Genomic DNA, 24,868 nt, shown 5'->3' with positions numbered 1-24,868 from the left:
TAGCAAATGGTCTTCCTTTTCCCCCTAGCCACAAGAAATAAATTTCAGGCTGGAAAAAATGAAAAAACCTCAAGACAGAGTGCTTTCAGCTCTGCCATCCTAAAACAAGCGCCCTGGAAAGCAGAAAGTATCCAGCCAGATGAGGTGTTTTCTTTTGGTGGTATTTGGCTAGCGCTTTTAATCCCAGTGAAGGCAGATGGATCTGAGTTCGAGGCCAGCCTGGTCTACAGATTAAGTTTCAGGACAGCCAGGGCTACACAGAGAAACCCTCTCTTGACAAACAAGAAGTATCCAAGACTCCCTATCTGTCCTACCCTCTGAGCTCTGGAATTAACAAGGAGCTTAATTTCGACACTAACAGCAGCCCAATGCCTTTGGTCTCTTGGCCAGGAAACGGAAAGTTCCCGCCTCCTCCCCTTTGGTCACATTGTGTTATAATGGAGACCATTTTCAAGGTTGTGTGTTGTGTGTGGTGGAGGGGGCTGATAACAAACAACGTCCAGGAAACACAAAAGATAAGAATTCACTAAAATGATAGAAAGGGGTCTGGCAGGAGGCAAAGTTTGGCACAGTACCTGCCTAACACACAGGGGGGCTTGTGCCCTGTCCCCAGCACTACACGAGTGGTGTACAACTGTAACCACAGCACTCCAGGGAGGGAGACAGGACAACCAGAAGTTCAAAAACTAGTGAGTTCCAGGACAGCCTGGGCTACCTGAGGTCCTATCTTAAACAAACAAACAAACAAACAAACAAACAAAAATACAGGTGTGGTGACTCCTGACTTTAAACCAATCGCTTGGGAGGCCAATCCAGCACCTGGAGGACTACGAAGTGGGGTGGGGAACAGAATGCCACGGTTTGGGATTAAATACTTAGAGTAGGAAAAAGAAATCTCCCCGGATTCGCTCTAGTTAAAGTTCCCAGTCGTCAAGGAGAAACTGAACAGTCTACTCGCTCTCTGAGATTCGAGATAAGGCAGCAGTTCCCAGACAGGGGATCTGAATGAAGCCCCTGCTTTGATCTGCACACAAAAGAAGTGACCTGAAATAACACGGTGGTGGTGGCTAATCGGGTATTTCCCATTGTTCTCTGCTTGTCCCTATCTTAGCAGGAAAGTGACTTTGAAATGACCGATCTGGTTTTTGCTGTTTTTTTTTTTTATTTGTTGTTGTTACCTTTTGCTTTCTCCAAGTCTGACTGTCTATAAAATCAAGTCACTTGCCATAGCTATTAGAGAACTTACTGGATTTGATTCTACTAGGCAGAGAGAGTAAGGCTGACCGAGATCATGGAATGAGTTGTGTGATGCCCCATTTGACAAGTGTTTTCTGAGTTGCCTGGGTTCTTCTGATCCAAACAGTAGACCCTCAGAGACTGACAGCAAAACTCCATTGTGCAGGCACAGGTCTCTAAGGGGGTTAGAGTGGGCCAGCCACTGTCCGTGGTGGTCTTGGTGGCCTCTGACAAGAACTAACTTGATTTGATGATCACAGGGTGGGCCACTGCACAGGAGGGCACAGGGCAGTAGGACTGGAAGTTGGCAGGGTTGTCCACAGTGTGGCGGAGTGACTGGCACACAGAAAACTAGGTTTAAGCAAGGCAGCCGGGAGGCTGTGACCACAGTCTGGACAAGGAATGCAGAGGGCCTGAATTGAGGCCCTGGAGATTCACGGGAAGGGAGGAAAAGAATAGGTGGTGTCAGGATTCAGGAATCGAGTCAGAAAGCATATGGAGGGCACCTGTGGCACAGGTCCTGCGGGAGGGAGGTGGACCACGCAAGGGGCCTTGATATAGGAGAGCAATAATTAACAAATACAGAACAAGAAGCAGGGTGAGAACAGAGAATGGGATTAGCTGGTTTCATTAACCTGGTAAGAGCCTAAATTCTCCTTCCAGAAAGAGTCCTGTTGTTCAAGCCAGTGAGCAATCGTCTGTCCCATTTATCTGTAGGATAATGGCCAACATCCCACCCAACCCCAAACCTCTGAGGTCTTACTATGTAGCCCAGGCTTGCACTTCTGAGGAGTGCTGGGATTATAGGCAGATGCTTCCACAGATTTCTGCCCTCCTTCCTTCCTCCTTCCCTCCCTCCCTCCCTCCCTCCCTCCCTTCCTTCTTTCCTTCCTTCTTTCCTTCCTTCCTTCCTCCTTCCCCCCTCCCTCCGTCCCTTCTTTCCTTCCTTCCTCCTTCCCCTTCCCTCCCTCCCTCCGTCCCTCCCTCCCTCCCTCCCTCCCTCCCTTCCTTCTTTCCTTCCTTCCTTCCTCCTTCCCCCCTCCCTCCGTCCCTTCTTTCCTTCCTTCCCTCCTTCCCTCCCTCCCTCCCTCCGTCCCTCCCTCCCTCCCTCCCTCCCTCCCTTCCTTCTTTCCTTCCTTCCTTCCTCCTTCCCCCCTCCCTCCGTCCCTTCTTTCCTTCCTTCCTTCCTTCCTCCTTCCCCTTCCCTCCCTCCCTCCCTCCCTCCCTCCCTCCCTCCCTCCCTCCCTCCCTTCCTTCCTTCCTTCCTTCCTTCCTTCCTTCCTTCCTTCCTTGGTTTCGCGTAGCTCAGCCTGGCCCCAAACTCTCAGAGGTTCTCCTGTCTCAGCTTCTTGATTGTCATCACAGCTAGATCATGGTTCCTTTTTCTTTTTTAAAAATTTTTTTAAAAGTTGGATCCCATTACACACATGCGGTTGCTGGGAATTGAACTCAGGACCTTGGAAGAGCAGTCAGTGCTCTTAAGTGCTGAGCCATCTCTCCAGTCCTAATGGTTACTTTCTTAACACCTAGATTTTAAACTTTTAGGAAACAGCTTTGCATTTCCGGATGTTTCTGGTCAGTTCCGCACTGGACTACAGACATAACCTCCGAGTGGTGTTTACTCAACGTGACATAACGCTGGAGAGCAGGTTCTGGATGCTAGAGGCCCAGGGGAGGGGAGGAAGGACAGATTTCACTTCTGAGTTCCTTGACGAAGTTCCTCTTGTACCACAGGAGTCAGTTCCAATGATGGAAAGTGTGTCTGCTGAGGGGAGAAAGACCATGTTGGAGGAGGAAGGACCTATTCCCCGTCACTGGATCGGGATGGCCACTTCAGTAACCATCTGTGTCTGTGCATTGGTTTTCTGTGAGGATGTGAGGTACCTCGGATGACTGAACAGGGCGGTCGGAGCTGTGGCAACAGCAGACCTGGCCGTGGGGTGTGGGGAAACTGGAAGGCAGGAGGAGAACGGAGCTGAAGGGAGTGACTGACCCCACAGTCATCGATCTGTCTGGATTTAGAAAGCACCAGTAGCTGAGACATTTGTTTTTTTACCCAACCTTTGACTAATGCGTAGGCCCATTACCCATTAGTAGAGCATTCTTCCTCTGCCAACTGTGTACGGTCGTACATGGGACCTAAAGATGAGCTGTTTGCCCAGTAGCTCTGGAGTGAAGTTTGTAATGCTTGGGGAAGGAGGCCCCATGTCCTTTATTATATTTATTTATTTATTTATTTATTTATTTATTTATTTATTTATGTATTTTGAGATTCTGGGGGTCCACCCCTGGGCTCGCTGAAGTGACTCTTTATACAAGTCACTCTTCTGGCCCTGGATGCCGCTTTGCTCCAGAACTGAGAAGTCATCCGACAGTGTCTTCCTCTGTCCTCCAGTTGAGGCAGGGCAGGGCATTCTAAAACCTCTACTTTCTCTGGCTTTATTGGTAGCATTAGGAGAAGCAAACAGTACTCAGATAAGATAACCTTCCATTGAGCCTCAAGTTAGGAATGGCTTTGATTTGGAGCCATGCAGAACCTCATCTGGATGCTGAGGGCAAGACTTGAACACACAGTTAGAAAGCACACGGACTCAGAGGGCAGATCAAAGGCACAGTGCGGATTTCTCCTGGCAACAGGCTAGATGTCGGGTTAAAGCATGAATTACGGAGTTTTGTTTTTAACCTACTCTAATAGCAGTTATGCATGATAGAATTGTGGAATCTAAATCTGTCCTAGAGGATTCAGGAGATCCACATGAATCCCTTGAAAATGTTTGTTTAGTGTGTGTGTGTGTGTGTGTGTGTGTGTGTGTGCATGCGTGTGCACATGTGTGTACACACACATGAGCGGGCCTGTGCCTGGGTACATGTATTAAGAGGATAATTTGATAGTGTTAGTTCTTCCCTTCTCTCCCTTTCTCGGATTTCAGGGACTGAGTGAGCCAGGGTTTCGAGACTCGCTGGACAGGCACCTTTGGCCTCTGAGCCATTTTACCTTCCACCCCCCACCCCCACCCCCTCTCCCCTCACACAGGCTGCAGGAGTCTTTGACAGACTTATTTTAGTCACTCATTACAGTTCGTGCATGTAATAATCTGTTGTCTCTATTTCACGGAGAATGGGAATAAATCTTCAATATATTTTTATGCGTTCTTGCCAGTGAAAACTTGCCCTTGCACAGCCATTTAAGGGGAGATGGATTAGTGTGAGGGGTAAGGCCTGCAGCCATCACAGTTATGGTTAAAGCTGACCTGAATAAAAACTAGGCATTAGGAGGCAGAAGTGGTGGCTCATCCTGGCCAACCTAGGCTACAGTGTGAGACCCTATCCCAAACAAATACAAGTAAAATAAATAAAACCGCGTTAGCCCTGAATTGTCACTTTTGCGGGTATGAATGTTTTGAGTGTGGCCAGTGTCTTGTGTTATGATCACCTACTAAGATACAAATCTTGGCCTGGGCTGTAGTTTACTTGGTAGAGTGCTTGTGTGGTACCGTGAAGCCCAATCAAGTTAGGTAATTTGTTTGGGTCAATTGACCTTCATATCTTTCAAGTGAGCAAAACAGCAAACTCATGATAATATTAATATCACTTTTCCATAGAGCCATCATGGGGAAGATTTGAAAGGATATTTTTGCTAATGATGCTAGAAATATTGTTTTGGACTTAAAGTATTTGTTTATCTTAGTCAGGTCTTTATCTTTTTGACTGGCCTGGAACTTTCTATGTAGACCAATCTGGCCTCAAACTTACGGAGAATCTGTCTTTGCATCCTTGGGGCTAGGATTTAAGACATGTGCCACCACGCTCAGCCCTGAACGGTGGCTTTAAAAAAAAAATTAAATATTTGTTTGTTTGTTTGTTTGTTTGCTTTCTTCTGAGTGGGATGGCGCATGCAAGCTACTACAACAAATAGCTTCTGGAAGTTCGAGGGCAACTCGTAGGAGCTGGCTCTGTCCAAGCCGGCAGACTTGATAGCAAGCACCTTTACTGGCTGGGCTATCTCAAGGAAGCCACTGCAGGGAGCCTGCGGTCACTGCACCCAGAGTAAAGAATCTGGAATTTTCTCAACTGTTCCCTCCTAGAGGAGCCCCGCTCAGGAAAAATGACAAGACAGGTAGTTTTTCTTAGCGTCACAGGCTGAGTGAAACTCCCTGATTTGGCAACTCCGTGGCTTCCTATGGTTCCCAGCCAAGGCTGCTGGAGAACCTAGCGGAGAGAAGGCTGGAAATTTTCCACCACTCTGCCTCTCTCCCAGCACTTAGATTTCCCCAACTTTTCTTAGTGTCCAGAGGAAGAATCCAAACAGTTTCGCCTTCAGGTGTGACCTCAGGCTTACCGAGGGCTAGACTCGAACTGGAGTGGCAGGGGACGTTTAAGTGTGGGCGGCGAGGATGTGACCTAATTTCTCTCCAGAAGATTTGGGAACGCTTGGTTCCAAGCAGCCATTGTGAACGCGTTAGGGCGGATTTAAATTCTGACCTGGCCTCTTGTGCCCTCTAGTGGTCTGAAAACTTAGCCTCTCAGTACTAGTCACTGAACCGAGGTCGGTTTTTTCTTTTTCTTTTTCTTTTTTTTCCTCTCCATGGTTGAATCTGTGTAACCTTTAAGCTATCTGCATCTGCCGGGTAGTGAATCCAGTTCATAACTACGCTTACAAGCAATAAAGCAATTAACTAAACACACACACAATGAGAGTCCTGACACATCTCATGGGATCTTTGAAAGGTCCTCGCTATCTTATTCCGTGGTGTACAAACCCAATAGGCTGTAAGGACGCTCTAATCCAAGGCAGTCCCTCTCTCATTGTCAGTCTGTGAAACATTAGCTTGGGAAACTGAACAACACCATGCAGGCCTGTTATCTTGCGAGATAGCCCCACTCCTGTGATGACGGGAAACCATCAGATTTAGGGGAACCACCCGTTTAAAGTCTCAGTTTTGCTCAGATTCCACAATGGCAGGCCAATCCTGGAGGAGCATGGGGGATTATCTCCTGAACAATGACAGCTCCTCAGAGGAGTGTGTTCAATGTCATAGCGTCGCAGTCCTTTGGGGGTGCTGCAAATCTTTTTCAGGACGGAGTTTACAGTGCTGTCTCCCCACGGCCCTAAACACTCACATTTGTGTAACCTACATGCTATGAATGACTTTAAAAAGAGAGCTTTGTGTGTGTGGAGCTCATGATGTTGGAGCTTTGAGCATGCTTAGTAAACACCTTACCACCCCAAACTCATCATCTTAGCCCCACCTGGGATCGCTCTAAATATCACTTTCCAGGAAGATTTTGTAACTCACTGACTCTGGTTGCTCATGGTGGCTTCAAGCACCTGGTGGCCTCAGAGCACTGTTCACACCTGCTGTTTAGTCAGGGCCTAGTTTGTTTTCTGTCTGTCTCCCCAGCCCAGAGCTAAGCCCCGCTATAGCAGCTGTTTGCCCATGACAGCATCAGGGAGTCTAGCACAGTTCTCACACTGGAGGTGTTAAATAAACATTTGTCAATTTCTACAGCCCCTTTGGGGTAGATGCTGAGGGAGACGGGCCAAAGGCAAGGGTGATTTCCATTCTTATACGAAGTGACACCATTACTCAGAAAGGCAGGTGCTTGAACACTCAGAGGCAGCCACTCAGAAGGCTGAGCTATGCACCCATGATAAAAGGCATGTTCCTTTCCTCGTGCAATTGTGAGTGAGCATCTCTCTGGCTCTTGGGCTCCACATTTCTCTGCATTTACTTGGCCTTTCTAGGCCTGAGGGGAGATGCCCTAAACTCCATGGATAGTTTGTGGTAGGGTTGTCTGGGGGAGGAGTGCTTTCTTAACTCCCAATGTGGAGCAAATTCACATTTAAATCATTTGAAAGGCAAATAGCAGTGGGTGAGGTGTCTGGAAGCAGAGTTCTAGGCCAGTCTGAGGGGCATAGCCAGAGTGTTTCCCCCGAAAAGCCAACCAATCAACCAATCAAAGGGCAAAACCAAAACCCATATACATCTTTCAAAATGTTAGTGTCCGTTGGTGTTCTACCTGCATAGATGTCTACGTGAAAGTGTCAGATCCCCTGGGACTGGAATTACAAGCAGTAGTGAGCTGCCCTGTGGGTCCTGGGAATTAAATCCAGATCCTTCCAACAAACAGCCAGAGCTCTTGACTGCTGAGTCATCTCTCCAGCTACCCGCCTCCCTCTCAAAGAAAGTAAATGCCTTGAGGTTCTAGAGCAGCTGTTAGAGAAGACCTCGACTGTGTAGACTAAGGGTTGTGCCTGTGAAGCCAGGCTGAGGGTGTGACTCAGCAACTGGCAGAACCTTTATTAAGTACGCAGGAGATCTGGGTTAGAACCCAGCACCTCACAAACCACAAACAAACTGGAAATGCTTTTTGATCTTGTTACACGCCTGTGGTCTCCAGTCTCTACTTAGGAGGCTGAAGAAGGTGGCTTGAGCCAAGGAACCAAACAGCCAAGCAGACAAGCAGCACCCTCCCCCAGCCTACAAAAGGGAGAGAGAAGCAATGCAAACATTTTGTTGTCTCTTCTGCTTTTCTTTTGTGTCACACTTACTTTCCAAAGATAAAGATACTGGCACAAGGGTGTATGCCGGCAATCTCTGGCCTTAGGAGGTCACTGAAATTACAAGTTGGAGGTCGGCCTGGCATACATATTGAGCCCCTGTCTACCAAAAAAAGGAAAAAAGAAAGAAAGAAAGAAAGAAAGAAGGAAAGAAAGAAAGAAAGAAGGGCTGGAGAGATGGCTCAGCGGTTAAGAGCACTGACTGCTCTTCCAGAGGTCCTGAGTTCAAATCCCAGCAACCACATGGTGGCTCACAACCATCTGGAATTAGATCTGATGCCCTCTTCTGGTGTGTCTGAAGGCAGCTACAATGTACTTATATAGAATAAATAAATCTTTAAAAAAGAAAGAAAGAAAGGAAGGAAGGAAGGAAAGAAAAGAAAAAAAATCAAACAAGCAAGCACCTCCCCTCACTTAAACAAGGAAACCAGAACAGAGAAAAGAAAGATGTCTTGACCGAGCAGAGAGCCAGCATTCATGAACTCAATGGTGAGCTCAACGCTATAAAATTCTGCAGAAAAGCTTAACTGAGCACAGGACCAGAGCAGCCTCCGGGCCAGGCCTTTCTGTGGTTTCAGCTCTCTCATCTCCAGTTATTTTTGTTTGTTTTCTGAGTGAATGAGTGAGGTTGTATCTGGAGTTACAATGAGTAAATGTCTTCTGATTTTTATCGCGTAGGATCAAGTGAGGCTGTAACAGAAGCCTCCAGAATAAAGGTTAAGATGTTATTCGTGTCTGCCACATTTTAGGTCTGGGTGGGCTGGGGGCTTTGACAGTCAAGGGTCCTTCCTATCTATTGTAGCACTGAGGATTGTTCACTCTCAAGGTGGCCTCAGTCCCTAGCGACTTGGAAACCTTAAGTTACATTTTTGCTTTGTTTTGTTTTGCTTGTTTGCTCTTCACGGACAGGAGAAAGATCTGAGAAAAGCGTGTCTACTTTGAAGGACACCGGATTTCACTCTCCACACATCCTATTGGCTGGAACTCTTCTTCCGGGGTCAGATCTAGCTGGAAGAGAGAGACCTTGAGAGGGAGATAGGAGGAAACACAAACACCTGAACCTCCAGAAACTATTACGGGGAAGAGAAAAAGGAGAAGGTTACTAGAGAAAAATAAACAATCGGGAACCTGGCCTCTAGCTCTCTATCCCAGAGCGTGAGCCTTGACTGTCTCTCCAGGGGGTGGGTGTGGCAGTCAGAAAGCTAGAACTCAGTAACATTAGGACATAGATCTTGTAAAACCCTGCTGTGGGCCAGTGAAAATAAAAATGTGGACACAAATGACCATTTAAGAGTAGGTGTGAAGGAGAAGCAATTTCATTTTCCAGTCATGTAATAGCTAAAGTGTTCCTATTTCATAAAATCTTCAGTTACTCACAGCTAAGTCCGGCTGGGACTTATCTTGCTGAGTCTGGGTAGGAAGTACAGACTCTGGTCATATTCAAATGATGCCATTGTCCGGCTCTTGAATGTTCGGGAGATAAAGATTCTTGGTTCTTCCTCAATGTCTTCTTAGAAGAAGAAATCCCCCTCCCTAGCATTGTCCAAAATTCTACCTTAGATTTTCCTGTAATGTTATTTCTTTTCCTAAACATTCTTAAATATATCCTGTGTAAAAGTGACTTCATCAGGGCTGGGGGCTGGAGAGGTGGCTTACAGGTTAGGAGTAGTGGCTGCTTTTCCTGAGGGCCCAGGTTCAAGTCCCAGCTCCCACACCATCTGTAATTCCAGTTCCTGGAGACTGATGCCTTCTTCAGGCCTCTGTCTGCACCAGGCATGGACGCAGTGCATATACATATACATGTACATGTACACAGTGCATATACATGCATGCAGCAGGCAAAACTTCCATACACATAGAAATAAATAAAATCTTAAAAAAAAAAAAACTGACTTCATCGTGTTCCTTCTCAAATCTGATCCTGGTTGACCCCTCCCCGACTGAGTAAAAGGCACCAGGTGACCTAAGCAGGCGTTGCCCCTCCTTTGCAGCTCACACCCAGTCAGTGAGGGTGGGCTTTCTCTGCCAGAGGTATTTCCTCTTTGTAGCCTCCCTCACCCTCAGCTCTGCTTCAGGAGTCCCTCCCCCACCAATCTGTCTGTCTGTCTGTCTGTCTGTCTGTCTGTCTATCCATCCATTCATCATATCATATCTATTTATCTATCATCGACACATCTATTATCTATCTACCTAGCAATCAATCATCAACACATTTATTATCTATCTATCCTATCATCTATCTCTATCAAGATAGAAGACAAGAGTCTCCTGTAGCCCAGGCTTGCCTCAAACCCATGATCCTCCTTAGTCTGGGGGGGTGGGGGGAGGCTATTTTGCAGATGTGAATCACAGTGTCCAGCCTAGAAGCCTTCTAAGATCTGGGGTCCTTGTTCATTCCCAGATGGACTGTTGATTTCCAGCCATTCCGTGTCTCCTCTGCTGAGCCCCCTTGAGATTCCTTAGTGTGTGGATTGCCATTCCTTTTAGGAGCTCAGAGAGTGTGTTCCTTTCCACAGGAAAGCCGGGGCCTCACCATTGTTTTGGTACTCAGCTGCTGGGTGTGGGATAGACTAGCTCCAGCAGGCCTCCTCTGTTCCATTAATCCTGGGACGGCAGAGTTGAAACCTTCCCCACTTGGCCCAGAGCTGGAGGCATCATCTGGCTTAGTAAGACTCCATTGTAAAGCGTCGTAGGAATTATAGGACATAGATTTGCATGTATTTATTTTGGATTTTTTTTTCCATCGATCCAAAGAGTCAGTTCGACTGGTTCTTCATTTCACAGGCTTTGTCTGTCCAAAGCCAAACAAACAAACAAACAACAGAACACCTCACAAGACCCTGCTACACTCCTGGGACTTGCTGAGGACAAGGCTCTTTCTTCAGAGGCGGCTGACCTAAGCAGAGCCAGGCCTCCTCCGAAGCCACAGCTGTGTGCTGGAAAGCTGGACGGTGGAGGCCCCTAATAAAGAGCAGACCTCCCAATCGCCTTCCCTCCCCCACCGCTCACATGGCGTTTCAAATTAAAAGTTAACTAAAAACCGAAGGCCTGAGGAGATGGCGAGTGTAGTAGGGCAACGGGATCCCTAGAAGAAGGAGGCTGGTCTCTCTGCCCCGAAGAAGAGGGAATTGGAAGACCAGATTCCCCGTGGTCCAGTCCATCTACAGCTATTCCGAGAGCTGAGAAGTATATGGCCCTCGTCGTCGTCTGGGATGTACCACAGAGACAAGCTCTCGTCTTCAATTAGGACCATCACCAGCCGTTGTATTAGGAACTCTAGAGAGAATGCCTGGGGCGCAGGGAACCGCTCTCCACTGCCGCCTGGAAATCTCGAGAGCCCCTACACACTTCGAGTAAGCTAGCCACCGCCCACTGAGGAGATAGGCGACTAGTCTTGGAGAGGAGAGAGGGTAACTAGTTATACCAGCCCTCTGGATTCTGAGAGCGCCTTTTCCTCTTCTTTCAAGAGTGGGATACCCCTGGGCTCGGGCTGCTTCAGGGCTGGGGTGGAGCCCTGCTCCGTCTCCCCGCAGGGACTCCAACATCTGGTTGCCGCTTCTCCAGCCTGCTCCAGGCTCCCCAGCCCTGGGAGGAACCTCCTCCCGACGCAATCAGGAGTTAAAGCGGCAGTCAAAGGCCTTTTCTTTTGCTATAGACCAAATGCTCCTTTATTTTCAAACAAGAAACCAGACCCCCGCCCCCTGCATCTCGTTCTGCGAGTCAACTTTATTTGAAAGAAGTTAACAAGTTTGTTTGAATGTGATTTTTCACAGGTGATTTCTTTGATGGTTATAACTGGTCTTCAACAGAAGGACTTGAATTCTCCAAGCATTATTAGTGGGCAGTGCAAGTGAGCAGTGGGAAAAGCCAGGCATTGGAGCCGGACATTCTGATTCTGAGATGCAAGGCAGAATTTATTTTCTGTTAGTGACCATTTCGATGTCGTTGTCAAAAGTTCAAGGGGGGGGGGGAGTTGGGGATTTAGCTCAGTGGTAGAGCACTTGCCTAGCAAGCGCAAGGCCCTGGGTCCGGTCCCCAGGTCCGAAAAAAAGAAAAAAAAAAAAAAAAAGCTCAAGGGGACCCTCTTTTGAAGGTTAAATTATCTATAGCAGTCAGCGCCTTTTTATACCCTTGTACCATATTTCTGGTCGCCGGCAGGCCATGGGGCCTAACTAAGGCCAGGGGACCAACTGCTACCCTTTCCAGCCCACAGTTCCTGGCCTCGCATGAGTTGGGCCCCCTCAGGTCTCAGCTGTTGAGAAAACTTCATTCTTAGCTCCAGGGAAAAAGACACAAAGGGTTGACAACCACAATCTGAGTGCAAGTTGGGTTCTTGACACAGTAACCCAAGCAAAAAGCCATTCCCTTAGGCTCACCGAGTCAGCTGGTCCCCCATGACATCAGGGTCAGAAAGAAGTTTAGGAAGGAGAGAAAAGACTTTGGCCAGTCACTGGCATTTGCCTTCTTCGGCTCCGAGACCACCCAGGACCCGGGGCGTCGAGGGAGCAATCTGGAAGGATTTTAGAACAGCTTGGCAAGAGCTCGGCTGGCCCCCTCCCCTTGGGTTGAATGACGGCCACAGACCGGACCTTTTCTACAGCCCCAGAGAGTGGAGGGCGGAAAATGCGATTCAAACCCGCCTATGAGCGGTGGGAGGGCGGGAGCAGGACCTGGTTTCAGAAACCAACTCACAGGCCTCCTGCCCGGGGTTTGCTCCAGACCACTGCGTTTATTTTGTTTTTGCCGGGAAGGCAGATGCTTCGCTGGGTCCCGACTCAGCGAGATCTTCGATCTTCGCCCAACCATTTGCTTGCCTGCTCTACCCCCCACTGGGGTACTATCCCGGGAGTCCGCTCTCCAGGCCTTTAAACCTTAGGGAATGTCACACATGGAAACCTTTAGCAAATGTTTGTTAATGATCATAACAAAGGCATCATTTAAATTAGGCAGGTAATTACTACCAGAAGAGCAACTGGGTGCTCCATACTCTACCATTTCTCCACTTTAAACTCCCCGAGGAGTTACTGCCCCAGGATACCCAGGCCGGGCCCGCTTTTCGGACTCCTTTAAAACTGCTCTGAAATGAACTGTGAAGTTACCATTTGTGGGAGGAGAACGCAGGGGCCCTGCTTGAGAGAGACCTTGCTGGTGGGTTAGAGCTGGTCGGGTGTTTGTTGCAAAGCGGGCCCTCCCGGGCAGGATCTCAGCCTCAGCCTCACCCTCCTTGGGTACCCGCTACAAAAACCTAAATCTTGACTTGCTTTTAACAACAGCTGAAAGCCCTCCACCCCTGCTCCGTGTGTGTGTGTGTGTGTGTGTGTGTGTGTGTGTGTGTGTGTGTGTGTGTGTGTAAACGCGCTCGCAGGAGTCGTTAGCATCCTGTTCATTATCTACAAACATTACGGTATCCTGCTAGCATTCCGAACAAGGGGCTGTTCATACATTTCGCCTTCAATGATTTCCTGAAGGAACATGTGGAAGTAATAGGGAGCAGGGCAGTCACCCGAGCTGAAGATACACCAGAGGCGGGCGTGCAGAAGGGCGTAGGAGAATTGGGACTCTCGGCCCAGCTCCAGGCATCCTCTTCCCGAACCTGACACCCCAACGGTCCGGTCCCATTTAGGCACAGCACCCAGCATTTCGGGGAAACCTCTGTGATTTACCCCAGCCTCAGGGCCACTGTCGTGGTGAAATAACCAGTGGTTATTCGACGTTTTGTTATCTACCTGACCGCCTTGTCCATTTTAATTCGGATATGAGTGAGATGGAGGTAGTGTGTGTTTGGGGGTGGTGGTGAGGATAAAGGACTACTCTCGTCGTCGTCCCCCCCCCCCCCCAAGAGCATTCAAAAAATAGAGCGCAAGTCGAAGGCCCTCCCTTCCCCCACTCGCTCTGGGAAGTGCCGCTTCGCCCAGGTTTGGTTCCTGGAGTGTCAGCGCCCCCTTTCCCTCGCCCGCAGGATCGCGGCGTCCCTACTGACTCTTCGCTGGGTGTCTCGGTTTCGTGGCTCAAACATCCCGAAAGCTTTCCTAGGGTACCTCGTGTGGGACCCACTCGGAAGGGTGGAATTTAGGAAGGTCAAAATACTTCTGCCATCCAGATGCAGAGGGCAGGCGTCCCGTAGTCACACCTAGCCTGGGCCTTTTCATATGAAGATTGAAGAAACGAGGACCAGATAACTCAGAAAACAAAGGCAGTACCAGATAAGTGGCTCCAAAGGGATAAAGGTCGTTCTTCCGGAGAACATCCATCCCAAAGGTACGCTGAGCAACCGTTATTTGCACACCATCTCACAATCCAGCCTTTCAAAAACCCATCATCTTCCTATTAGGCTCCACAGTTTCCTAATCCCATTAAAGGATTACCAACTACGCGGCACTTTCCCCTAAGACCCCCAGTTCAAAACGACGCAGCCGCATTACGATTTCTCCCCAGGGCCATATTTCTAGCGAGGCCCGGACTGCCTATAGAAGGGAGAATTTGAATTCTAGATTTATATTCGTTTTAGAAATAAGCAGTAATTTTACGTGTGTTTTCCTTTCGAAGGGAGTACAAAACTATAGCGACACCCCCCTCCCCCATTGAGAAGTCAACTCATTTTGGAAATGATGGCTGTTTGTAGTTTCATGAACCCTCTTTCCCGGCAGAACGTCAACACCTCCCCCTTCAGCCACCCCCACCCCATCTGGTTTGCCCCCCCCCGTTGTTGTTGAAGTCTGGGGGTTGGGATTGGCCCCCCTGATTGCATAAGAGCAAAAAGCCATGGAGAGGTCTGAGCCTGAGAGGTTCAGAGAGCAAGGAGGAGTCCGAGGGAAACTTTTATTTTGAAGAGACCAGGGGGGGGGGGGACTTCATTTCCTGACAGCTATTTACTTTGAGCAAATGATTAGTTTTCGGAGGATGGACTATAACATTGAATCAATTACAAAATGCGGGTTTTGAGCCCATTACTGTTGGAGCTTGAGGGAGTGAAACAAACAGAGGAACTGTGGGCGAGGACTGGAGGCTTGGGGCTCACTTTTTCCTCCGGGCTATCGGATTTTCTTAGCAAACTGACGTAGGAGGAGAAGGTAAGGGAGAGGGAAAAGTGACTTTTGTTTCTAAAGATCCCTGATCGTAAATTGGGGCTGGAAGAAGCTAAGTAACTTCAAATTTTGGGCAACGAGGAAAACAAAAACAAAAACAAAACGGCTGAATTCACTTGTGTGTCCAGAAAGTAACTTATTCTGAATAAACTTCACTGGGATGGGGGTAACCATTAGAGAGTCAAAGATTAAAAAAAAAAAAAAAAGTCCAGACCTATTTTTAAAAGCCATGTTTTTCTACACAATCCTATAGCCTCCCAAAGAAATAGTTAGGCTTACATTTTTGAGGTTTTTCTCCAGGGTGGGGGTGGCATTCGTGCTTACTGGGACGAACACCAAGTCACATTGGGGGTGGAAGTAACGGTGTTTGGCCTCTTGGCAATGGGTCGTGGAAGAGGACAGGTTTTTAATGGGTATTTCCATTCGTCGCCCGCGGTTTGGCAGGACTACGCGGTAGCGGGTGGTGTGGCGCGAAGCTTGGGGAGGGGGTACACCAGGAGAAGTGTGGGAGGAAAGGGGCGCCGGGTGGGGCGCCGGAAAGGGCTAGGAAAAAGGGAGGTGTGAAGGGCTCGGCTGGAGGAGGTCGGACCTCGGATGCCGGCCGGGCACGCTCGGCGCCAGTCGAGCCCTCGTAATTACTGGACGGCGAGGCTACTGGAAACATCTGGGGCCAGACTTGAGCGCGGCAGTGGCAGCTGCGGCACCAAGAGAGTAGTGAGCGGGCGAGGGGGTGCCTGCTCCGAGGGTTCCGGAGAGTTGGGAGCGAATTATTTGGGTGCTAGAAGCCGCTGGCGGAATCCTCAGTGCGCTGGGTTCGTGCGCCTCTCACCCAGGCGACGCAGGCGGCGGCGCGGACGAGCGATCTGGAATAATGACAAACACATTTGGCCCAGAGTGAAGAAGTCGTCCTGGCCTCGCATTCCAGCAACTGGGATTTGAGGAATTTCGAACTGCACTCCGAGGGGCCCTCATTGTGCTCCGTAGTCCCCACCCCCATTCTGCTCGCCTGAGTCTCCAGTGGACTCTTTTCTGCAGGGCCGGGGGCCTGGCTGTTGCTAGTCCTGGCCGCAGGCAGCAAAGAGGCAAGATCCCTGGCTAGGAACTGACCTCTTGGGAAGAAGTCAGGACAACTCTGAAAGGACAGACGTGGGTACAGGTAAGCAGAAATATAATAGGCCAAACACCCTCGCCTCCTGCCTACAGAATTCTGGGTGTCTCTGCCCTGGGATGATGGGTGCGTGGCACTGGTCGCCTGAATGCAATGCTCAGTGTCCTGCAAGGCTCAGGAGTGATCTCCGCGCAGCCTTCTCTCCTTTCACCGTTATCCCCATTGGAAATCAGTTTATACATGACTCCCTCCCCCGACACCCCCAACTCAAGCGGGACCGAGAAAGCAGGCGGCTCTCCCTTGGCTTTGAAGCTTCTTTCTGTTTGGAAGGGGGTGCGGGACAGTCTGCAGAGTAAGGCAGTATGGCTCGGCCCCAGTCTACAGCAGGACCAAGCCAGAGCCTCGCAGCCAGGTGTGCAGGAGTTGCCAGTGACTTAGCGACCGGCCTTGGCGAGAAAGGAAGGGCTGGCCTGTTTGTGTGCTTTGGGGCGCTCTTGCAGGACCCGCGCTTAGAAGCTCCCAGCTTTGCTAAGACCTCTAGATGTAAGGAAAATGCCTGGAAGACCTTGGTCACTCAGTCCACCCCCGGAGGGTGTGCGTGGGGGAACCCAAGCTGGGGAGGGGGCGTGGGTGGCACTTTTAAAGTCTGGGATGCCCAGCGTCGGACAGAGCTGCCCAGAAAAGTCCCAGGCTGGGCGGTGTGGGAAACGGTTTTTTTGGCTTCGTGGCGGAATTGCTCAATGTTTTGGACTGAGTTGCTTCTCCTGAATGGTTTCGGATCAGTCTTAGGCAGCCTGGAGGAGCCGGAGGAGGCCTCTAGTGTAAACCCGCACTGTGGTTCGCAGCTGCACAGCCCCAGATTTAACACCCAAAGTCGCCGAAGAGGCATGGGGCTGAGGGCACTTCTCGGGGTGCGCACCTCTTCTGCGGATGCACTGGCGTTTACATAACCTTTCTTGTGCTCGGACTTTCCCGGACCAAGGTTTTCCGTCTTCCTCCTTCCTCTCAACTTCTTTCTTTCCAGACTCCTCTTGATGAGGACTCCTTCGATGATTCCTCGACAGGGCTCTCTCTCTCTCTCTCTCTCTCTCTCTCTCTCTCTCTCTCTCTCTCTCTCTCTCTGTGTGTGTGTGTGTGTGTGTGTGTGTGCCTGTGACACACCATTGATTTGTCCCCATGGTCAGTTCCCGCTTCGGAACTCTTGCAATGGTACTGTTTTTGGATTGACCCTAGTACAGCCGAATTTATAAAGCTCACCGGAGAAGGGGGCGAACACAGCTCAACTCCACTAGTTATTGTCAGGGCTTCCCTCTGTTACTTTAGTCTGCTGACCCGCAGGGATTACACTCACAACCTGGCCTCCCAGTTCTGGGCCCAGGGGCTTCTACGGTCTTCCTGGGCGCGGGCTTGGGAGAGAAGCAGGGGGAGGGGCTTCAGGCCGAGCTTCCAGCTGCAAACGCGTCAGGCGCCGAGGCGGGCGGGCGGGATTTCTGCCTCCTGGGGACAGGACCTAGGCTGCGCGCGACCTGGGGACGTGGTGACCAGCCTTCTGCCTGCTGACCTCGAAGGGTGGGAACCCCTCTGGCCTTCAGTGAGTAGCATTCAGGTTAAAGGTAGTTGACTGGCGATTCTAGACGAACGGATGAAAGCTGGATAGGTGACTCAAAGGTGAGAGAGGCTCAGCGACCGTCTGGCCCCTGATTGCTGGGTTGACCCGAGGCATCGGCCTTGAGGAGGAGCAGAGGTCTTGTTGGATAGTACTCAGCGTGGGATGCAGAGTCCAGGCAAGCAGCTTTTCCTGACTGCATTCGGATCCCCGGCCTCATCGGTGCGGTGTTTTTTTCCTGAAGTAGTTTAGTGTCTTTTTCTTTTGTTTTAAACTGAAGGGCGAACCACGAATGCGAGCTGGGAAATTAGACGGTAGGAGGGGATAGAAGAAAGTTACGGGCTTGGGGAGTCTCCTCCTTCTACTTCAGCTCCCTCCCTCCCGGGAGGAAGAGAAACTAAAGGCAGGACGGGGAGCAGGGGTGCCCAGGGACGGGGCAACAAAGGGGCAAGGTGGGCACTCCGGACCCAAATCCACAGAACTTGGTCCAGCCTTCGGCGCTGGCGGCTGCGAGCGACGGGGCCTGGCCTGCAGGAGGCGCTGTTGTTCGCCTGTAACCCTAAACCTGGCCCCCTCCCTCCACCCTGCCCAGTCTCCTCTCAGGTCGCAGTTGAAAACAATGCAAACGCTGAGCCTAGAGCCTGGGGCGCGGCGGCTGCGGCAGCCCTGAGCAGGGAGGATAGGGGCTTGGGCTTGGGCTTGATCACCGAGTAGATCCGTGTCTCCTCGCAGCAGTGGCGATCTTCTTGGCGCGGGGGGTGTTGAGGGAGACAGAGGTAGAGAGGGTGTGTGTGTGTGTGTGTGTGTGTGTGTGTGTGTGTGTGTGTGTGTGTGTGTGTGTGTGAGAGAGAGAGAGAGAGAGAGAGAGAGAGAGAGAGAGAGAGAGAGAGAGCGCAGACGCAGATAGACAGGCAGACAGATAGACAGACACAGTCACAGACACAGACACAGAGAGACACCCAGAGAGAAGGGGGTGGTCGGGATCCTCAGTGTGCTAGTGCGGAACCTCCAGGAGAATCGGTCCCAGGGCGCGCAGCGTTATAGGGGACCTGGAGCCTGAGCGACGCCGGAGCCAGCGGGTAAGACCAGCGGGGTTGCCGCGCCCTCTAGTGGCACCCGCGGCGCGACCCTTGTCCCAGTAGCCCTGGGCGGTCGAGCGGTCCCTCAGCCCGGAGCTCACCTGGGTCTCTCTTGAGTTTCCCTGCAGGCACTGCGGTGGCGCAGAGGCGTTGGGTAGACGAGGGTGGGCTGAGGGTCCGGGTCTGAAGTGGAGAGTTGGGGCATCTTAATTTAGCAGAAGGTGGGTGGAGGGGGCGGGATTCCGGATCCAGAGAGATCTTGTAGGGTGGGACAGTCGCCCGCTTGTGCGCTCCAGGCCTCCAGGCCGGCGCAAGCTCCTTCGGCTTGTTGCGGTTTGTTTTACGACCCGGGGTTACGGAGCAATGGGAATAATGGGAAGAGACGGTTCCAGCCAGTCAGGCTGTGGGGACCCCCGGGGGGGGGGGGAGGTTACCAGCAGCGAGAACGGATTGCCAGGGAAAGGCGTCTTGGGTTCTCTGCAGGGTTCAGGTAGCCTTCATGCCTGGAGGGGTGGAAAGTCAAAGGGTGTTTGTTGTTTCCCCTAAAGCCAAGTGACCAGTCTTGCAACGACTTTGAGGCCTGGTCAACAGCTCTATCTTCCTGGCTCTCAAGGCGCGACTGCGTCTTGGTCCCTCTCTGGGCAGTGGTGATGATAGTTATGCTGATGGTAATGATGGCGGTTATGTTTGTTCCTCACCGAATTCTCTTGAGGTCCCCAAGGAAATTTAGCATTTTAAACAGGAGTTTTGGTATTTCTGCTTCCACGACTCGGAGTTCAACTGCAAGTCATCATGAAACTTAAAAGTAAAAATCAAGCTAAGATATGGTAAAAGTTGGGACATTTTAAGCCAGAATTGGTTTCAATGGCGCCTGCAGCCCAGACTGCCGTGACACTGGTTCTTGAACCAACACTGCCATCTGCTGTCTGTTCTAAAGAACTGCATATGCCTCTGCGTGGGCTTGGCGTATTCCAAACAAGTATTGGTAGGAGGGAAGTTGGTAGGAAGTTCGTTCCCTCCCTCCCTCCCTCCCTCCCTCCCTCCCTCCCTCCCTCCCTCCCTCCCTCCCTCCCTCCCTCCCTCCCTCCCTAAAACTTTAAATTGTATTTCAGGCGTATGGGTGTTTTTTGCTTATATGTATATATGATTCTTGTGCACGCCTGGTGTCTTCTAAGGCCAAAAGTGGGTTCCAGGTTCCTGAGTCTGACCTGCCCTGCGGGTGCTGGGACTTGAACCCAGAGAACACTCAGTGACCTTAACCACTGTGCTATTCCTTCAGCCCCTTTTGCTCTTGAGGATCACAAAGATGATTTTACTAATTTTTCTTTCCTGCGAGTCTGCAACAGTCACATTTTCAGACATTTGTGTAGTTTCCAACTCTGTCTGTGTGTGTGTGTGTGTGTGTGTGTGTGTGTGTGTGTGTGTGTGTGTGTGTGTGTGTGGTCTACAGGTCAAAGTCAGTCCCTCCAAATGCTCTATAAGTATGGCTGAGCTACATCAAGTCTTAATAGCTACTCTTTGACACTTACATAACAAACAGTGTTTACGTGAGGGGACCTGTAAGAAAGGAAACAGGGTTTGTTCCTTCTGTAAACCCAGTGTGTGGGCTTGGTGGCTTCAAGCCACGGTCCATTTTCCTATTCATTTAGTGACAGTGTTACTTTATTCTTTCATTGTTACATATCTGATACAAAGAAACCAGAAAGGCCTATGAACCCAGGCTGTCCCTTAAAATTCGTGTGTGTAAAAGTGTCCCAGCACCCTGCCCCTTATTGGAATATCTAATAGTGGGTGCTGGCAGGTCAAAACACAACAGACCCTGGTGGGGTACAGGTCTGGGAAACATAATTTGGGCTAGAAAACGCAGAAGTGGCCGCCACTGCAGACTAGTATTTAAGCCTGCCTAGGCTGAAGTTCTGAGACTGAGTAGAGAGAGGAAAACCAAAACAAAAACTGAGATGTGTTATTTTCATAGTTAGAATTAACTTAGGAGAGCCGAAATTAACCAGACCTCGGAAATCTGAGTCTTGAAGAGCCTCGGTGGCTCTGGGGCTGAGAGTCTCCTGTGGTCTTTAATTGGGACAGGGCGGGGTGGATTTCGTTGTCCAGTGGCTGAACAGCTGAATCCATGAGTTTCTCCCTTACTGTCGGGGAAGCTGGCCCCAGCCTCAGGGGAATGGTAGCTCTTCTGAAAGAAAGCTTGCATCCTGTTACTTTCCAACTTGCCCTGTGGTCTCGGGTGAGAGACTCACCTTCAGGGGGGGATTTCACCTTTGCAGTGGGGTGACTGGGATGGTGCAGAGCTCTGTAGCAGGAGGATCTGGAGTTCAAGGCCAATCTGGGCTGCATCGTGTATATGGAAGAACGAACTAGAAAGGGAGGGAAGGAAGAGGAGAGGGATGGAAAGGGGGTGGGCGGAGACAGCGGCTGCAATCAGTTTGACTTCTGTGGTTTAGGGCTGTTCGTGTTAGTTAATGTTGCAGAATTGTCACGGTGATGCTAGCTAGAGGTTTACCTCCTCCTCCTCCTCCTCCTCCTCCTCCTCCTCTTCCTCCTCCTCCTCATCCTCATCCTCCTCCTCTTCCTCCTCCTCCTCCTCCTCCTCCTCCTCATCCTCATCCTCCTCCTCCTCCTCCTAATCCTCATCCTCCTCCTCCTCCTCCTCTTCCTCCTCCTCCTCCTCCTCCTCATCCTCCTCCTCCTCCTCCTCCTAATCCTCATCCTCCTCCTCCTCCTCCTCTTCCTCCTCCTCCTCCTCCACCTCCTCCTCCTCCTCCTCCTCCTCCTCTTCCTCCTCTTCCTCCTCACTAGGCAGAAGGAAGAGCTGTGGGGTGTCTAGGGCTTCACTTGCTTAGTAAGGAGGGATTAAGGGACCTGGCACCATCTAACATCTTAGGCCTCTGCAGGAAGAGCCAAAGTGAGCATCAGACACTTTGAAACTGCACACTTGTCCTTCAGGACGCAGGGAGGCCATCAGGCAAGCCCATGATGGTTGGTCTCAAGTTAGAGATAAGACGGAAGCTCAGAGGGATGGACGGGGTGTCAGAGTTGGAATCAGAATCTGGTCTGATGCGATGCGCAGCGCGTCTTCCATGAAGGAATGAGAACAGCAGGTTACAGAGGTCCCAGGCCCCTGAGGGGGAGCGAGGCAGCCAATCTCACACTCTGGTTTGTTCCTCCAACGGTGACACGGCTTTTGAGCTGTGAACACCGAGGCTGGAGACTGACACCCAACGTGGATTCAGCGTGGGAGCGAGACACAGTATTTATCTGTTTATGTATCTGTGATAAAGTCTCTGGGGCTGGAGCGACGGCTCAGCGGTTAGAGCACTGACTGCTCTTCCTAAGCACCCGAGTTCAATTCCCAGAAGCCACATGGTGGCTCACAACCATCTGTAATGAGATCTGATGCCCTCTTCTGGTGTGTCTGAAGAAAGCCACAGTACTCCCACACAGAAAATAAATAAATCTTTTCTTTTTAAGTCTTTTAGAGCCCAGGCTAGCCTTTTGTCTCTACTTCACTATGCCTGACTAATAAGTGATTTGATTTAAAAGTACATCCATGTATTTATTATCCCTGTGTGTGCCACAGTACACACGTGGAGGCCGGAGGACCTGTGTGGGAGTCAGCTCTGTTTCCTCACCATTTGGGTCTTGCAGCTCTGACTCAGGTCGTCAGGCTTGGGAGCAAGCAAGCATCTTTACCCACCAGACCGTCTCATCAGCCCCATTCATAATTAAAAAAAAAAAAAAACAAAAACCAAAACCTGTTATTCCTCCTTGCAAAGTGTTTAGCCCCCATTGCACCGACTTTCAGTGCTACGAGCCTCGGATTGTGTAACCTCGGCTCTCCCATCTGTCTGTCTGACCCGCGGATGTTCCCGGATGCTGACTGAAGAGTGGTACTTGCAGAATGGGAAAGCACCAGTAAAACCAAGACTCCCTTCTGGAGATCTTCCATAAAGCAAGCACGGGGAGTCTCTTTCTCTTTCTCACTGTGGGACGGACGGGCTACAATAATTCGTGGCCGGATTGTCTGTGTCACAGATGAGTAACGCCATGCACCTTCATAAATACACCCAGTTTTGCCAGTCAGGCAACTGCTGCTCTCAGAGTCTGGAGTTAGAAATCTTAAGCAAACACATGTGGACATTTGCATCGTTATCACTCTCTCAGAGGCCCTGTTTTCGTTGCCCACTTTGAAGGCCAGTAAATCATCATCCCTGGCAGTAAGTCCACCATATCTGGACACACAGAAGGAAATTTGCTGGAGCCTTGCTGGGATAGAATGTTCTTCAGAGGCTGCTCTGTCCGTGTACTGGGTCCTTTCTCTTGAGCTTAGTGGGGCTCGAAAGATCCTGCTGGTCCTGGCTGGGAGGTACAGGCTGGGGAGATACAGGATGGGAACGTGATAAAACCCCAGCCTGCAAGCTGGCGCTGGGAGCTGCTTTGTAGCTGGCCAAGTGGCTTGTCGGTGGGAGGTTGATATTTGTGTGTACAAACACACAGGCCCTGACTGCTAATTGTGGTAAATCAGGCAACCAGCCTGGCTCTGGGGCCTGCTGTGGCCGTCACCACAGCAGTTTGGAAACTACATCCTCCGGCACCTGCCAACATCCTCAGAGACCATTAAGCCAGACAGCATCTTTCTAAGTGCATTTGGTTCACAACCCTGCAATTAGGTTTTCTAATTATGGTGTATAGAGGAGAGGGGTCAGGAGCAGGTTGTATTAGGAAAGAGTGGGCACAGAAAGGCTAACCTTTCCCAGATCTGTAGGAATTGCTTGCCTGCCAGTCTACCAAAATTGGTGAGTTCCAGGTTAGACAGAGACCTTGCCTTAAAAAGAAATAATAGTGTAGGATGATTGAGGAAGACACCTGATGTCAACTCCTTGCTTCCACATACACCTGTACACACACACACACACACACACACACACACACACACACGCGTGTATACACACACACAATCAAATGCACACAGAGACACAGATTCAGACACACAAACACACACATACACACACGCACGCACTCACTCACTCACTACTGGATCTGCCCCTGGTTATGTTTTTGGATCATTTGCTAAACCTCTGTGCCTCACAGTAAGAAACTGTGACGGATGACGGGCCCCCCCTGAATAGCGAGTTCTAAGAAGGAGCCTTTCTACTCCCCAGAATTTGGTCTGCAGAGACCTTGACAATGAGTGGTGTTTTCCATGCCTCACAATTGATGGAATTTCATGTACATCCACCATGCTGGGCCTCTCCTCTCTTCTCTCTATTGTCCCTTTGTCTATGTGCCTGTCCTGGGCTTTGCAAGCTTCTAGTGGCCTGGCTGTACGTACAGGTCCCCCAAGAACACAGGCTGGAAGCCAATGCTCTCACAGGCCTCTGTTTCACAGAGGCTGCCTCCAAACTAGGGCTGCCTCGAAACCACTGTTTATCGTCAAATTGTTTGTTCCAGCCCAAGGAACTTTTCTGAAAGTGAGAAGGTTGAAACTGCTGATGAACTATGACACGAAACAAGGGACAGCCCTTGTGAAGCAGAGATTTCTCCAGCTTAGATGCCAAGAAAGTTATAACATTTATTGCTCCCCTTCCCCCCCATTCCCTCCACCCCCGTGGATACAGGGTCTGCAGACCTTGGCACGACTTTCAGGCTCCACCATTCTCATTGATACTTCCCTCTCAGTGGTCTGACTGTATTAGCTGTCAACCTGAAGCCGGGACATGCTTCTGCTGATGTACCATTGAGGATCTCCACTGGGGGGGACCTGGATCCCCATTGTGGGAGGACCTGGCTCTGAGTGGTTTTCCATTTGGCTAATGCTGTTTATTTATGTTTGTCTCTTGTCCTTTGCAGTTCTCAGGAGCGATGGGGACCTCCCAGGCCTTTCTGGTCCTCAGCTGTCTCCTCACAGGTAAGTACCTTCATTTGCATCCTTTGTTCTCCTATGTCTACACTCCTTGGGCCTCTCACCTGCACACAGGTCCATAGGGGGTGAGAAGAAACCAACAGTTCTCCAGGAACTCTTGATACCCTTGGCTAAATGGCGCCAACTCCATTTCAAATCAAACACTTTCTATCAATGGTCTGAGGGTATGAATAATCTCCATGCTGTCTAAACGTGCCCGCCACCTTCTTCCCCTCTCTGGGGATGGATGGGCTTACAGCAAAGGAGGGGCAGATCGA

General features: G+C 50.3%; 1 protein-coding gene across 7 annotated transcripts in view; it reads left to right on the top strand.

Moving 5' to 3' along the window:
- The first annotated feature begins 14,659 nt into the window (after positions 1–14,659).
- The window catches only part of Pdgfra (platelet derived growth factor receptor alpha), a 48,578-nt gene continuing 38,369 nt past the window's right edge, over positions 14,660–24,868 (top strand). Inside the window, exons 1-3 of one of the 7 annotated variants that reach the window (XM_006250880.5) lie at positions 14,660–14,868; positions 15,777–16,039; positions 24,539–24,596. In XM_006250880.5, coding sequence (XP_006250942.1) covers positions 24,551–24,596 — 46 coding nt within the window. In that variant the 5' untranslated portion in view covers positions 14,660–14,868; positions 15,777–16,039; positions 24,539–24,550. Of the gene's footprint in view, positions 14,869–15,770; positions 16,040–17,471; positions 17,820–18,029; positions 18,677–24,538; positions 24,597–24,868 lie in introns of those variants that run through there. The other 6 variants (NM_012802.1, XM_039091626.2, XM_006250881.5 and 3 more) reach the window with 6 other exon arrangements.

The sequence above is a fragment of the Rattus norvegicus genome, chromosome 14 (genome assembly GCF_036323735.1).
Source record: "Rattus norvegicus strain BN/NHsdMcwi chromosome 14, GRCr8, whole genome shotgun sequence".
Taxonomy (NCBI): domain Eukaryota; kingdom Metazoa; phylum Chordata; class Mammalia; order Rodentia; family Muridae; genus Rattus; species Rattus norvegicus.
This window is presented reverse-complemented; position numbering and strand designations above follow the sequence as displayed.